This window comes from Gobius niger, assembly GCF_951799975.1.
Source record: "Gobius niger genome assembly, chromosome: 7".
NCBI lineage: Eukaryota > Metazoa > Chordata > Actinopteri > Gobiiformes > Gobiidae > Gobius > Gobius niger.
Window position 1 is genome coordinate 24,917,539 of NC_136858.1, and position 15,592 is coordinate 24,933,130.

The window sequence follows — 15,592 nt, forward strand, 5'->3', positions numbered from 1 at the left end:
CACTAATTTAAATATTGCGATAACGGTAAAATGCTCTACTAGGAAGATATGAAGACATGATGGCATATTCCTAGAATAAATAATTTGACCTTGTTCTAGAGGTGATGAATGACCAAGAGACACTAAAGAATTAATTAGCTTTGGTGGTGCTAAAATAACACTGGTCAGTTGAAAGAAATAGATCAGTATTTTTTTTTATTTTTTTTTAGGTCAAAGTGACTGTACCCTTTGCCAGCCAACAGTACAGTGGACCTGCACCTACCATCCACTTTTTTTTTAGATTGGTCATGTGGTCGCTTCAAATGAGAATCGCTGGAGGGAATTACATCAAAGTCAAATTGGCCTACATATTCTTAAAATCTCTCAGGAGTCAAACATGTACAGGCATATAGTATGGCTGGCTTTGCAAAGTGAATGTTTTTGACTGGGACAGGGAATGTGATGGGGACACACACAATCCCAGGTGTGCAGCCCCTCTTCCCACACAGGGGACAGCACAGTTCACAGCATGAAGGTTTTTTTTTGTCAGGCTCTTTCGTCCCCCGCCAACACAAAGACACACGCAGAGAAAGTAAACTGCAGTCGATTCCTTTTCTTTCTTTCTTTTTTGTCTACAGAAGAAAATAGATGTTTTACTTTGCCAACTCTGAATCCTAAAATGAAAAAGTGCCACCTGCAACGTCAAGGAGAACATGGTCAACTTTTTAGATACATTATATATTGCTTCAATGTACATTTTGGATGAATCCAGACACATTGCGGCTCTTCCTTTAGTCCTGAACTAGAAGGTGTTCAAATTGACTGTATTAGACTTTATAGAGCCGTGGTTCTTTACCTGGGGATTTGTAGGGGCCATGAATTTGGACTGGGGGGGACGGCCTGACTGCAGTGTGTGCAGGTTTGGGAACCACTGCTGTACTGCTGTAGAGTATGTACAATTTAGCATTCGTTAATAAAAGGAAAGCTTCAGCAGAGCCTCTGTTTCATCAAGAACATCTTTACTGAAGTCAACGGTTGACACAGCTACTCAAACTAAATGCTTTTTCTCTGTTGTGGCAAGCCAAACATGAACTGCTCATAATAAGAATAGTAGACACCAGTAGAAAGGCCTGCTCTTCAGTCCAGTAATCCCTTGACATTATGCAATCAAATTGGGCTTTGTTCCCTAATCCTGTATTGGCGGTTCATGTCACAGGAGGTTTGAATAATATTTGTTAAAACTTTGACTGGCAAAGACGCCTGCAGAAGACTATCATTATTACAACAGTGGATCAGACACAAGCCCATAGATGGATATCAGAGTATTGGCATCATCATTTTGGATCACAGCGGTACAAGCAATGTACCGTTTAATTATGCTCTGAGGCTGTGGGAACGCTGTCCTGCTATGAAACTGTGTCTATAATTCACATCTTTATAATTGCTGCCAAGTTCGAACATGAAGCCGAAAAGACTTCAATTATCCAAGAACCAGTTTCTTCATAACGCTAATGTTATTCATCCCGAGCCCCTAACTAGACCACCACAAGGTGAAATAGTGTACAATAGACACCGGCTGTATATCAAGCAAGGAGAATTGATCGAGTTGATTCACAGTGATCCCTGGTGGAACTAAATCTTCTGCAGCATTGATTTGAAATAGCTCCTCAACCAGATTCCAATAACGGTGTTTAATTGGGTACGAGTGTCTCCATAAATTAAGGTAATGATTTTTGCCGGATCCAAAATGGTAATGTGATAGAGATCATTAAACTGCTCTTAATTGTAGGTGTCCCAAGAGGAAGCAGCAGACACCAAAATAGACATAAGTTATTATTCATAGACATTTGCCATTACACAACACAAATGCGGATTTTACATGTTCTGTTTTTGCTTCTTCTGAGAAAATGATTAGCAATTGAATTAGGTGGCAAAAAATAGATTCAACAAATACAACTGGTACAACTATTAAGCTGCAACTATCACGAGTTTCAAGAGCGGTAAAAAAAAAATCTAGATCAAAATGAAATTTGAGGTGTGTCCATTACAAATTCATGAAGACTGCTACTAGTCAACCAGTACGATATTCTTTATTAACAAAATATTCTGTGTCCAGTAGGGGTGGGACACTCTGGGTACCTCACGATTTGATACGGTGCGAAATACATGGCTCACGATAATGATAATCTCACGATACGCCGTTTCTGCGATATCGCTATAGTGCACCAAAATAACTTACGATACATCACGATTTTTAAAGAAACATGCTTTTTTTTAACATACAACATGTTGTTGTAATTTTTGAATAAATGATCCCTGACTTACACACTGAAAATGGGTCTATCAGTGGCATCAATTATTTACATTTAAATTAACAAGGAACCATAGTCATGTTTCAAAAGAAATAAATCAACCCCAAATTAATCTTATTCATAAATATAAAAACTATTATTAAAAGTAATACATCTGTGACAGAGTTTGGTCCAAGTATTTCCCTCTACTGTCTGGACTAAACTCTTGATCATGATTGGCTTTTATTGACATTGACATTTATTGAAAGCAGGGGGGCACTTCTATCGGATTGATATATGCGTCAACAAAAGTATCGATATCGGAATAAAAAGTATCTTATCGTCCCGCAAAATATCACGAAATATTGCAAAATCGCCATAATGTCACACCCCTAGTGTCAAGCTCTAAATCGAGTCTTATAAGGTATCAAACCTGCTAAACCTTTGTTAATGCTCCTGGATTTTTATATGCACTGTGGATGGATGGATGGATGGATGGATGCACTGTGAACTGAATCTTCATTCTAAAACCTAAAATCCCAAATTATGCATTTCTCTTCTCTAAACTTAACTTATTGAATATATTTGGTTGGTGTGGGAAACTTCCAGCCGATAGCAGGCTTATCTTAGTATTGAATTTTGCCTTGCACTGACTGGGGAAAGTGTCACGAATGTAAAACATTGATCAGATAAAAACTGTTTTGTTTATTTATAGTCAAAAAGTCCTTTGGGAAGACGCCTATTTCCTCCAACAGATTCGCGGAAATGATCAAAAATCCATCTCCAAAAAGGCGATACAATCCGCCACACGTCGCGGATAATCTATTTTTGCGCACCGCTCATTTACGGGAATCCTTGGCGGCAGGTCGGGAGTAACACAAGTGCGAGGTGCTGACAGAAAGCAGATCTATAATGTCATCTTTCCTTTTCATATTTCCATCACAACTATGTAATTATGATTGGATTGCTGGCCCGTTTCTCGGCAGAGGTGGTAATTCGAGGCTGGCGTTGAGGAGGTCAAAGGAAAGACAGTCTATGGGCCGGTCCAGAGCGGAGCTGTGTGGTTAAACAGGCTTTAGGCAGTCAACCACCGGCACGTTTGTGTGTCCGGGCACTCTGCCATCCCTGTGTCTATCTTATTACACCTATCCGCCTCGCATACTGACACTTCACTGTTTATTTTATACACAGCTTATGGTCCAGGTCTCTACTGTAAATCTGTAAGCACAACGCAGTTCTGTCTGATCAACCAAATGCGGGTGGAAGGGCGACTACAGTATGTTGTGAGTCAAAATATAGCTTGCACAATATTTGAAATAAAAAGTAAATTAGTGGAGCAACTTGCTTTACCTTAGTTAGTATAATAGTAGAAACATGATAATTAAAAGTTCCAATCAGCAGTACTCTTATATCAGTAACTACTGCAATACCAAAGCAGTAGCTGGACATCTCTATCAAATGCAGTTGTATTGGCCATATTTGCCAATCCCCTACCTTCTTGTCCACACCTCATCCAGAATAACTCCGGGGAGAGTGCTACATTTTTAATGAAAGCCCAGTGTTTGATCTGCCAATGTTTATCTCCTTTGATGCTAGCGGACACCGCGCAGAGCCAGCCTTCAGTGTATCCCAGTTACAGGACAGTTTAATTCATTATGCTCTAACAGAGGTAGGCCTGGGCTTGAGGAGTTCATTGTGGAAGTCTTGACAGGTTTCTCCTCCTCCACCTGTTCAAAAGCGGTGGAGATGCAGATGGAAATGTATGAAACAAAGAGCTAAATGTGAGCTATACTGCTCCCCCCTTGTGAACTAAGATGTCTGCTTTGTCATTACATTGAATTTGAATCTGCTAGCAGACTCCCCAACAAGAACGCTTCATTTGGAAGTTGAACATTTGTCTCAGTATTTCAGTATGAAACGAAGCAGAAATAATTACAGATAAATTGACTTTTGACGTCAATGCTTTGCAGAGCTACTGTAAACAAATTCCCTTTTACCTGCGTTTATGGTAAAGTGCTGCTTGCATTGTGATTCCGATTGTTGTTATTTCCTCAAGGTAGATGTCACTGTGTCTGTTTCTCTGCGTCTTGTCGCCTTAGTCAAATGGCGACCTGGGAATAAGCTTCATCAAATTAAAGACACTGGCGTTGAGTATTTCCAGGACACGAGTGTATCTAATGACTACAGAAGATCCATATCGGTCCCCGCACAGTCCCAGGAGAAGACACGAATAACAAATATGGAGCGAGAACATAATTACTCCCACCAGCAGAGTTACACACTCACGTGCCTCCTAAATACATGCCCTGAGCGCACAAGCATGTAGGTGTGCATTAGCCGTGTTGTTTCCTCGAATCGTAATCCCCAACAGCCCCCCGAGGAATGCTCTGCCATGGATGCTGTCATGCTTAAAGTTGTATATAAAGAAACTTTGTGTTACAGTATACACACCGTGATCAGGGTTAGTTTTAGTGAAACTGCGTGGGTGGGATGGCTAAAGTGACAGGGGTGAGTTGCACTGTGTCTGAAACAAAGCTCAAAGCAAAGAATAAAACAAAAATGTGAGATAATGATCAAGATGCATGATGTATTATTTTGATGGGGAGTGAGAGGAGGATGGTGTTAAAGAGAGAGAAAAAAGAAAGGGAAATTAAGTACCTGAGCACAGTATAATACCCATAACTCTTTCTCATGGGACCTGCTTCTGTTGTAGTGAGTTTTATAGATCAGCAAGCCAGTGTTAGACTGTCAAAGGTCATATTTAGATAACTGGGTCAAACCGTCTCCTGAACTGTGCCGCTTGTGTTGTGCTTCTTGCATCATTATCAATTCAAATGAGTCCAATCAAGTTGATAGACCAAGTGAGGGAGAAGATGTAAACAACAGAGTGTCACACTCGTTTGACCACCAGTGTTATATACATGGCCTGTATAATAGTAATGGTGATCACACATACTTGTGACATAAATATCTGCATGAAAGCAACAGAGCAGTCAGTTTTGTTGTCAAAGACGGACATTAAACTACATTACTTGCAAAAGAATGATAGTGTTTTGGAGTCTCCACAAGTAAATAAGCTGTCATTGGGATAAAGCTGGTGCCATATCTTGTGAATAGACTAAAAAGAAAACGGTCGCTTCCAGGCCCAGGCAAGTTCACTGACATGCTTTAGAGGAGCTTAATTATAATAAGCCGAGGCAAAGTGCAAGTGTTTGTGGCTGGAGGGGGTAAACTTGAGGACAGTGACACCAGTCCGGCGCTGGCTACATGAATTTGAAATATCCCCCACAACATCAGATATGCATTAGATGTACAAGAGCAGTTTTTTAGCGCTAGCCGGCAGACTTCATGAAAAGGAAATGATGCCCCGCTCGGCGAATGTATTACATTTAATGCATTTTTCCTGTGTAGAAGCCATCTTGTTTCATAATGCTTTATCCATTAGAAGAACAAGACTGCTTACAGCGTTATTACATTATGTCTAACAAATGTGCGCTGTGGCTTATGAAAACAATAAATTCTGCCATAGATCCGTATGACTCTGCGTTATTTGTTAATCACATTATTTTTAATTAATGACGTCCCCCCCCCCCTCCTAACTGATGTCTGCGCTGTGAATCGACGGAAACGAGGGGGATGGAAGTGAACGGCAAATGGAAAATGGCGCGCTTTAATCACAGCGCTGCCAAAAATAAATAAAAAATCATGAAGAATTTATCGATAGTTTTATGTCGTCGTGAACTGGTTTACAAGAAGAATATTGGAATTACCGTCGAATGATTTACAATCCATTGTTCGGGCAAAGGCTGCTTAACTCCCTGGCCCTATGAATATTAACATAGTGTGGCTCTGCTGCGTCTCTTGCTTCTCCTGCTCACAGCACACACATGTAAATGCAGAAAACACACGCGGGCACTGGCTTCCGCCTTGTCTAATTTTTCATGAAGATAGCTGTTTTTATGCTAATCTGACAGCTGCATTCATTTTCTTGGCTTTCTCTCAGGCAGTTACTTCGTAATTTTCTTTTCTCCCCCCTCTTCTGTCTTTTTTTTTTTTTCAAGCCCCGCAACAACTTTTATCCGAATGAAGCAATTTGCGGTCCTAATGAACATTTTCTAATTAGCTAAAAATAGGAGTGTACTTGATTAAGATGGGCCTGGCAGGTCTAAAAATGAGGAAGAAGAGTCAAACGCTTAGCGCCCGTCAAAAAACAAAGTGCACTCTGAAAAGTTTAATCGGACGACTTTGTTTTCACTTGATTTGCACTACGGCCCCTCCCTCTTTCTGAAAACACTTTACAAACTGCAAGAGACGATGACTATGGAATGTCCTTATCCATGCTGGGTATATAAAGTGGACTTAATGAACGGTGGGGGGGGGGAGTTGATACCTGCTACAGCTACTGCACAGCTGCTGTGTCCTTGGGCAAGACACTATTCAGATAGAAACTAGTCTCAACCACACAGTGCAACTTCAAAATTTGACTCCTGTAGGCAATTGGCTGGGTACCGTTAAATTGTTTTCTGATACCAGTACTTTAACGATACATGGTTTACGATACCGATATCTGAACTACATGTGTGTCACCTAGAACCAGAAAACAGAACGATAATCTTAATTTCCTCCATAAAATACTATTTCTTTCACATTTGTATCAGTTATTTGAGCTGAAACAACCATGTGACTTCCTTCAATGCTCTCCCTTGACCCAACAGGCATCAAAACTTGGTCTAAAGATATGTTTTTCAGTACTTGCTTTTGATACTTTTACGAGCTTTTTTTTCAATACCATACTGACATTGTTTAATGGTACCCAGCCGTAATTATGAGTGCCATCAATTTTGAGGGGTGTGGTGGGGAGCTGGACTGGAATCATGTCTTTTATATTGCTCCTCCTGGCACATGCATTGATTAAGTTGTATCGCATCTTTTTCAGGAATTTACTGGCATGAACATAAATAACTAAATACATAAATAACATGAGCAGAGTTCAAGCAAAAAGAGTAGAAAGTGGGGAGGCAAATAATGACTTTTTAAAATTAATTACCCAGTTTGAATGTGATGCCTGGTTGCAAAGGGGCCATTTCAATAACACGTGGAGCGCTTAAGTCTCTGCAGAATCGGTCTCTTCAGTAATGCATAACTGTAATCGGGTCACTTCTTTCATCAACGCCGGCATTTTCCGCACAATTTGTCCGGGCACTTTTTGCACTTGATTAGCACCATCATGCTCCCTCCCCCGCTAGGAGGTCGTGTTTAAACCCTTTCAGAAGCTATAGCGAAGTCAACTCGCTAATGGACAGGCGGTCGCTGGTGTGGAGGTCGTCGCCGGGCCGTAATTGGACCGCTCTTAATGCTGCTGGCGGTACGTCTGCCTTTGAGGTCGCTAATGATTTGAAAGACAGAGAGCTGGCTCGTTTTTTGGCACGCCGGTTACCCCGACGCCCCGGATGCGTTGTGCAAATTTGCCGGAGACTCTTTGGAGGTGAAGCAGGCAGTAGCAGTAAAACAGAGTAATTGTGCGGCTTTATGAGAAAAGTGACACCAGAATCTGCCTCTCTCATTTGCACAGGATTTTTCCCGCCGGCTCGTGAGTAGGCTCGCGAGTGTACTTAAAGCAGCAAATGGCAGTGAGGGTGCTTCAGGAGAGAGATGCGGCGCGGTGCGCTGCAAAGTCATTACTCAGCACAATAAAGCACTCCAGACTAATGGAGGCAGTTGCACGTGGCTTTGTTATGTTAATAATGTTGACAATCCGTTACCTGCAAGTAAACACCACATGCTCTCAAGATGATCTGCTGTATTGGTTTTGCTGACTTTTCAAAAACAACTCCACAGTCGTTGCAGGGCTATGTACACAATGAACAAGTCACAGTTTGATGATGTCATAAGACTTGAGGGAGCACATTTAAAGGGAAGGGTAATTTACTGCTATGTAAATTAGGCCTGTGGTGATATTTTAAACCTTTGAATGACATGAAATAGTAATTCTATACGTCTGCATCTTACAGTTGACAAGAATGCACATTTTCATTTTCTTACCAACAATTTTTGGAACTGACAGGGAAACTTTTGACCAACCATTATTTTAGTAATAATGGTTGTTTTACTAATAAGTGAGGCCTATTACTGCCTGTTTGTGTCTGTTCTGTGGAAAACTGCTGTCTGAATCCCGACCTTTATGCGTTATGCGTTCCTCTACCCGCAGCGGGAACAACGTACATCTTTGGCCGCGATGGTGGACTCATCACGTACACCTGGCCCCCCAACGACCGCCCCAGCACACGGGCCGACCGGCTGGCTATCGGGTTCAGCACGCACCTTAAAGACGCGGTCCTGGTGCGAGTGGACAGCTCCTCTGGGCTCGGAGACTTCCTCAAGCTTCACATTGTAAGTTTTTATACCGCTTTTCTCATCTTTCCACTGGTTTATCTCTTCCCATTGGACATTTGAAGGACGTATTTTCCATTGGAATTCTTTTTTACACTCCAAAAATGACTCCAAAAATACAAATAAAAACACACTGGAGTACTGGCATGATTCCATAAAGTGCCTATCTATTTCAATTTCCCCAGATGGGAGAAAAAATTGTGATATCTGACAAAAAGTAGTTCAAGGTCAAAATCAGATTTATGAAAAGAGACACGTTAATTTTATTTTGAGGACATAAAATGCAGAAATAGAAGCTTTTCTGAGGGAAAGAGTTAAAGCTTAAAAAAACAACCTGTCGAGAAATTAGATATCAACAAATCCTTCTGTTGTGTCTGTTTCTATATACTATAGAAGTCTATGGACTTTGTGGAAACAGCCTTTGAAGTTTAAAGTTTCTATATAAATCTATTGAGGAGAGTTTATTCAGTGAAACAATACGATTATGCAGACTACACAATGTCTTTCGATGTGATAGCTTACATGTTTAGCGATCAATCTGCTCCAAAAGCTGACAATTGTTCAGGGGGGAAAAATGGCAGTGTTAGAGTTGATACATTTCTTCTGCTGCAGCCATGTTCATATACAGCATGGCCACAGAGAGGAACTGTAATGATGCTGCTGAGGTTGGACGTATACGGTGCTTTTTTGACCGGGACACAATTCTGCTGCTGCCACATGACCCTTTTACCTGCGAGCTCCCATTTACTGACAGCTACATCGACGCTCGCCTTTAGCAGAGGAGCATGGTATACTCCCACACTTTTGCCTGGACACTGTTCACTGTGCATACACATTTAGATAGTCAAGTTGTAAGCAGTATTTGGGCATTTATCTTAATAATTTCAAGTTAAGCAGGACTGAATTTAAAAGTAATCATTTGCACTTTGAAATTCTGATTAAAAAAATATTGTTTGAGCTAATAACCCAATAACTTATGCACTACATCTTCATTCTGTAAAATCTCGAAGCAAACACAGAGAAGGGCCACAGGGAGCGGGCACACTAACATGAGATTGGTGTTGAAGGCTGTGCCCTGTGCAGCTGCCCACACATTCAGGTTCACAGTGACTGTACACAGTCTGACACTGGCACATAAGCACTCACAACCTTACACCCAAGACTCTTCATGCTTCAGGTCTGTACAAAACATGTATTTTGATGCATGGATCTGTGTCATTTGGAGATGTTCAGGATGTAAAATAATGGAGTGTTCACATGCTATTTCTCAATGCATTTTAAGTGATGAGGAATGAGCCAGTTTTAAATATAGCAGTTAGGTATTTAATTTCCTATCCTTCCCAGTAGTTTGTGAAAAGCTACCATTTTCATTCTATTATGGCTTTCAATTTAATAAAGCAGATATCAAATTACTCTGTCTTTGCAAGTGAACTGTAATTCGATATATCTCTGGCATCAAAAAGATTACAATATCTTTTATAACTTGAGTAACTTTTTGGAAAGAACATCAAGTGTTTGAGTTTCTTTATGAAGACTGCAGATGGAAACTATGACAACAGCAGAGGAGGTTAGGACTACTGTCAGAAGACATACCTCATATATAACGGTACATATAGCAAAGAGCAGAAGGGATCATGCAAGTGATAGATGCTGCTCTCACTGTGTTGTTTGCATGTGACACGTCCCTTTGAGGTTTTGCAGGAAAAGTGTCAGTCACAACACAGCAATCTCTGGCACAAAACAAATGATTTAAATGGAATTACACTATTCTCAAGAATTGCAATTGATTTAGCTATAACTGCAAAATGTATGTCCCGTGCAAAACTGATGCATTATTGTTAACTGCAAGCTCATCAATATATTTAAAGCAGAACTAAGTAACTCATTTTTACTCATTAATTGTCCGTGAAAGTAAGTACTACGCTGACAGAAAACACAAAGGGAGAGAGGGATATTGTACATTGTTCCACAACCCAATTACACAATGGAGATAATTTTTTTCACTCAAATTTTGCTGTAAATATTGCTTAAGTGCCGCTAGCCCACAGTTAGCTTTAGCGTTAGCCTGTTAGCTTCTACTTCGTGATTCCATTAGTGTGTATTGCGCCTCCGGGTTGGAGCAGAGAAAGTTGCAAGGGTGGTTTTCTGGACAGAGACACCAGGGGGAGATGAAAGACCCCCCCAATCATCCCATCAACACTTGTATTACCCCCAGAGGGACTACAGAAAGGATTTATTAAGGTTAAACAAGTTACTTAGTAATGCTTTAAATCCACAACACAAATTGATACGCAGTAGACAAATGTCAAGACATATGTCAAAGCACTTTTATATTGCAATGAAGTTTGTTTTTCTTTTTCCCTGGTGCAATAATACAAACAAACAAACACCCAAACAATTGGCAACATCAGCTATGAAGTCAAGATTATCCAGTTGGTCAGATTTATTTGGTTTGTTATATAGACTTACATCAGCTATTGATAGCAACTTATTTAAGTAGAAAATCTTCTCGTTATCTTCATCGAGCAACAAAACGTTTTGTGCTTCGTGTCACTAAAACAACTACAAAACTGCTTTACTTAACACGTGAAGTAAAGGAATGAATGGGGTCAGTGCGCATGCACTGCTCTTGATTGCGGTTGGTTAAAGTACTAATAACTGGTGGGTGGTGAAATATCCTTTGTTACAGTTTCATTACTGATTGTCACGACCAACTCAACAAATGGAGAAAACGAACAATCTAAACGCGAGCTTGTGTCGTCTGTTGTCATTAATTACACTAGAAAGGATGTGTTTTACAGCACTCCATTAAACACAATGAGCTGTGCTAAATTGTCACTTTGATGAGATCCTTACACAGGAGCCATTGGCTAGAGAGCAGCACAAGGCCTTATGTATCTCTAATGTACGCTGAGAGAATCGCATAAAGGGAAAATAATCAGGAAATAGAATAAATTTGTGACCCGTTACAGGATATATTTCCTGTGAACTCGTTTAGCTTAATGTCCTGCTATCTTTGTTTGAATGGGATTGTGCAGGTGTTCAGTTTAATTCTACTTTAATGCCCACTGCATTTCATATAATATGCCTCTCCCTCTCTGTTGTGTCATGATCTTCCAATGCTATTGATTATGGCAGTTTAGATACAACCGGTCTTTAAGCTTTTCTGTTAATGTTGATCTTAACATGGATGCCTATTCTGTTTTATTCGTATAAGCTTCATGTAACCATAGTGTTCATGTTTCTATCAGGAGCTTCTTTAGAGGAATCTCTTGACCTGCTCCCCTGAAAACAATAAGGCTCTCATCGGTCGCACAAAGAGTTGAGAGTCTACCATAAAAACAATCCATATCCTACGTGGTGTTTTTGGAGGTGTACATTTTAATATCCCATTCTGATGCGCACTTTGAGAAACAATACATGATAAAAACCAGGTCGCCGTGGTATCCCCCTCTTTGCCGAGCTTTACCACGAATGTTCTGTAGCAGGAGAGTCTTCATATGAGTTTATGGTGAGCTGTATGAGATGGGATTAGACCCGATTTCAGCACTTACCCCCCTCCCTCTACATCCCCTCACCCGGCTAATCTGCTGCTCCCATTTCATGATGACAGGAAACCCAGCGGGGCTTGAAGGACGCCATCTCGCCTCGCGCTCTCAAGAGGGAATTTTCTCAGTAATATGTGGAGGCCATGATTTAAATGCACCTCAAAGGAATTGTGATCCTTCCCCCTCCCTTATCCCGCCTCTCTACTTTTTTTCCATTGCAGATAAAGACAATGACTGGGGAGCCGGTGAACCGTCAAATGTACGACAATCACTTTCTTCGGGCTCATTACTGAAGCCGCAGAGCTGACTGGATTTATAATAGCGTTTCTCCCGCCGTTTCTCCCAATTACAATCATTCTTGGCAATTGTCAAAAACATATTCATGAGCATAGTTTTGAACAATGCAGATGAGAAGTTGCTGGTGTAAAGTATGTACACATATATAATTAATTACAGAGCGGTTCAAAAGAAGGATCATGAGAAAAAGAATTCACGCTGACATTATGCAAAGCAGGGAATTATGGATGTAATGATCCTTTCTCCACAGCAGGGTAATCCATACTTGAAGTTTGTAAGATATGCAAAAGTCTGTTTCGGTGCATAATGCTGAGATTCGGAGGAGACGGCATAACTCACTCTGACGGGGCTATAGTAGAAGGTATTTTATCCAGAATAAACAGCAGTAAGATGATTCCATTTCGCTGCACAATTTCAGTATGGCATCTTCCAACCCAGAACAAAATGTAAAATAATTTATTTAGGACACTTACTGTTCAACGTTGTCAACAATTTCGGGGATATGCTCTGATGCCGTCAAGGAAGGTTTTGGAGGTACTTTATCTACCAACATGATGGTGTAGAAGAAATGCTAAGTGTGTTCAGGTAGTTCTTGCTTTTGCTGGATTTTTAACATGGCAACTCACAAACAATTTTAGAAGTCGGCTCTTGCAAATCCATTTTCTGTAAACCCTACTTTTAGGGACAGGGCTTATGCTTGTGGCTTGTGTTGTCAATGAGAGTCGTCGACTGTGCCTCAGCCTCTGCCCGGGGGTCTCTGGGGGCCGACTGCGCTTGTTTAGAGCTGGCACTCAATCTGTAAGTGCGTTGGGGTAAAGGGCCCTTTCTATCCACTTTCTTCTAGCCCTTCTTAATTGCAAGCATCCTGTTATGAAATATAAGCAGTGAATGGCAAGGCAGAGGCTGCACCTAAGACAGCAGTTCTGAAGGTAATGTATTCAGCAGAGCTCTGAAGAAATAATGACTTTTCTGGCAGGGCACGACTCTTCACGGCTCCGCTTTAGCTGACGACCAGAGAGGGGTGTCTTCTACTGATGGAAGACACCTTTAATTGCAGCTTCAACTCCTGCTTGATGTACTATTAATCACATAAAATGGCTGGTGAATGGAGAGTACCAGGTCCTCTGGCTGGACTTGGACAAGCCAAAATATAAATTTATGTGTGTTTTTCCCAATACTCTAGTCCTCTTTTATCTGTTTAACAGAAGAAAGAAAGATAAGAAAGATTAAGCTACTAAGATCACTCTTAAAGGCCTTTGTTTAAAAATTCAACAATATTGTAATGTTACATGTTCATCAAAACTTACCTGGAGTGTTATTACTGACAATACAAAGCCAGTAAAAACATGCAACTAACAATGAGCACAAAAGTATAGCACCCTAAGCAGACAATACAAAGACAATACATAATCCATCTTCCACACTCTGTACGCCAGCATACACTCTGATAAACATCACACAGAGCTATGCTGTCCATTTACGTTTATTAAACTTGTTTGTTGTCAAACTCCATTCCTTTCACAGATTATCATGTTAACCCTCAGCTAACATTGTTTGTAATCTCATTTTTGCGCTGCTTGTCCGGTCACTACAGCACCCGAGGAAGTATTGCTGGCATTTTGTATAACTACATTTGAGAACACTGTAAATCCTAGGGGTATTTTCTCAACACAGAGACTATTTGAGGCTATGCTACAAAAACATAATTTTTATTTCTTTATTGAGTACTGTTCTGATAAACTACTTAGATTTTTCTTTCTTCTTTCAGTCAGTTCCTTGCAAAAGGTTTGTAATAACTTTCCCGACTTCTGCTTTTCCTGCTGACTTGTGATTACATAAAATAGCGTGCTTCATTAGTCGACAACAGTGCGGTGCCGTGTGCCTTGCTTAGACAGGTGACAGTGTAACCTGGGAGACACATACGCAGGTCCCTGGAGGCGGTGGCGTCTCACGCTATCCCCCACGCTCTTATTAAAGCTCCTGTCCGGGGAAGAGGCCTTATTCGCAGCCTCTCCTCAGCTCGGGTCTCCGCTGCAGTAATTAGCTCGCCATTCACAGCGGCACAGAGCAGACCTAGACGCAATGCCCCTCGGGCCGCTCCTGCACGAGGCTCGGCACATTGAGTAATTGCTCGAAACGCATCAGTCAGTCATGATCAATCCCCCAGAGAAACTCAAAAGCATATTATAGCTGTATATTTTCCATACAGGTTTGTTTATATGTAAAGACCATTACAAGGCTTTTTGTACATTCAGTACTTCAACCACATAACATGGCAATCGATCCATTCACTATTATTAGCGTCTAACAGTGAGAGTTTGAACTTGTTTTCCTCTGTGTGTTTTTACGAAATAAAAGGAGGCCTACTTTTATTTCTCACAGAGAGAGAATTGTAAATTTGACCCCTCAAGCTTATGACAAAATGTAGAAAGTTGTTCCTGGCAGCACCAAAGCTACAGACTTCTGCTTTAAACTACAAGAAACTCACACTTATTTGGCGGTAAAGTATATTTAATACATACATAGGTGTTGATTTTTCACTTGGACTCTATGAAATAAGTCTGTGTCTTTGTCAAATTAAAAACGATCTGACAAATTCAAATTCAATTGCTCTCGACTCTGGCGTGTGAAACAGAATTTTGGAGACTCAAGTGAGAAAACAGAAGTCAAACCAAGACTTGGTGTTAGTCATATTTTAGCACTAGCGAAATTATTTCACTTCCTCTACCACAGGACGTCGTCGAGTTTTGTAATCGTAAAACATGACACAGATTTGTCCCTGATATTATTCAGAGCTGAAGGGTCCTGCTCTAATGAACAGTCTGTGGGAGTAAACATATCCGCCTGAGTTTGTGCTGACACCACACACTTTTACTACATTCAAAAGGCTCTTGGAATTGACGGGGAGCTGGTTATTTAAGGATAAACCACACAACAAGGATAAACCACACAACACCATGCAGGTTCATGTGTGAAAATTATAATTCGGTTGCACACCGTTGTTTTTGAAGTGGCAGAAATCCTGTGGTGTGGCTTTACAGTTGTGAAGTGATTTGTCTACCTTGGGAAAAAACTGCAGGTGTTAGT

The 15,592-nt window shown here is 40.8% G+C and overlaps 1 protein-coding gene across 21 annotated transcripts in view; it reads left to right on the forward strand.

Annotated features, from left to right (window-relative positions):
* Window positions 1-15,592, forward strand: part of LOC306965589 (neurexin-1a-like) — a 300,028-nt gene that overhangs the window by 173,054 nt on the left and 111,382 nt on the right. For all 21 annotated transcript variants that reach the window (XM_079560083.1, XM_079560089.1, XM_079560080.1 and 18 more), the window contains one exon: window positions 8,479-8,660. In XM_079560083.1, coding sequence (XP_079416209.1) covers window positions 8,479-8,660 — 182 coding nt within the window. The remainder of the gene's footprint in view (window positions 1-8,478; window positions 8,661-15,592) is intronic.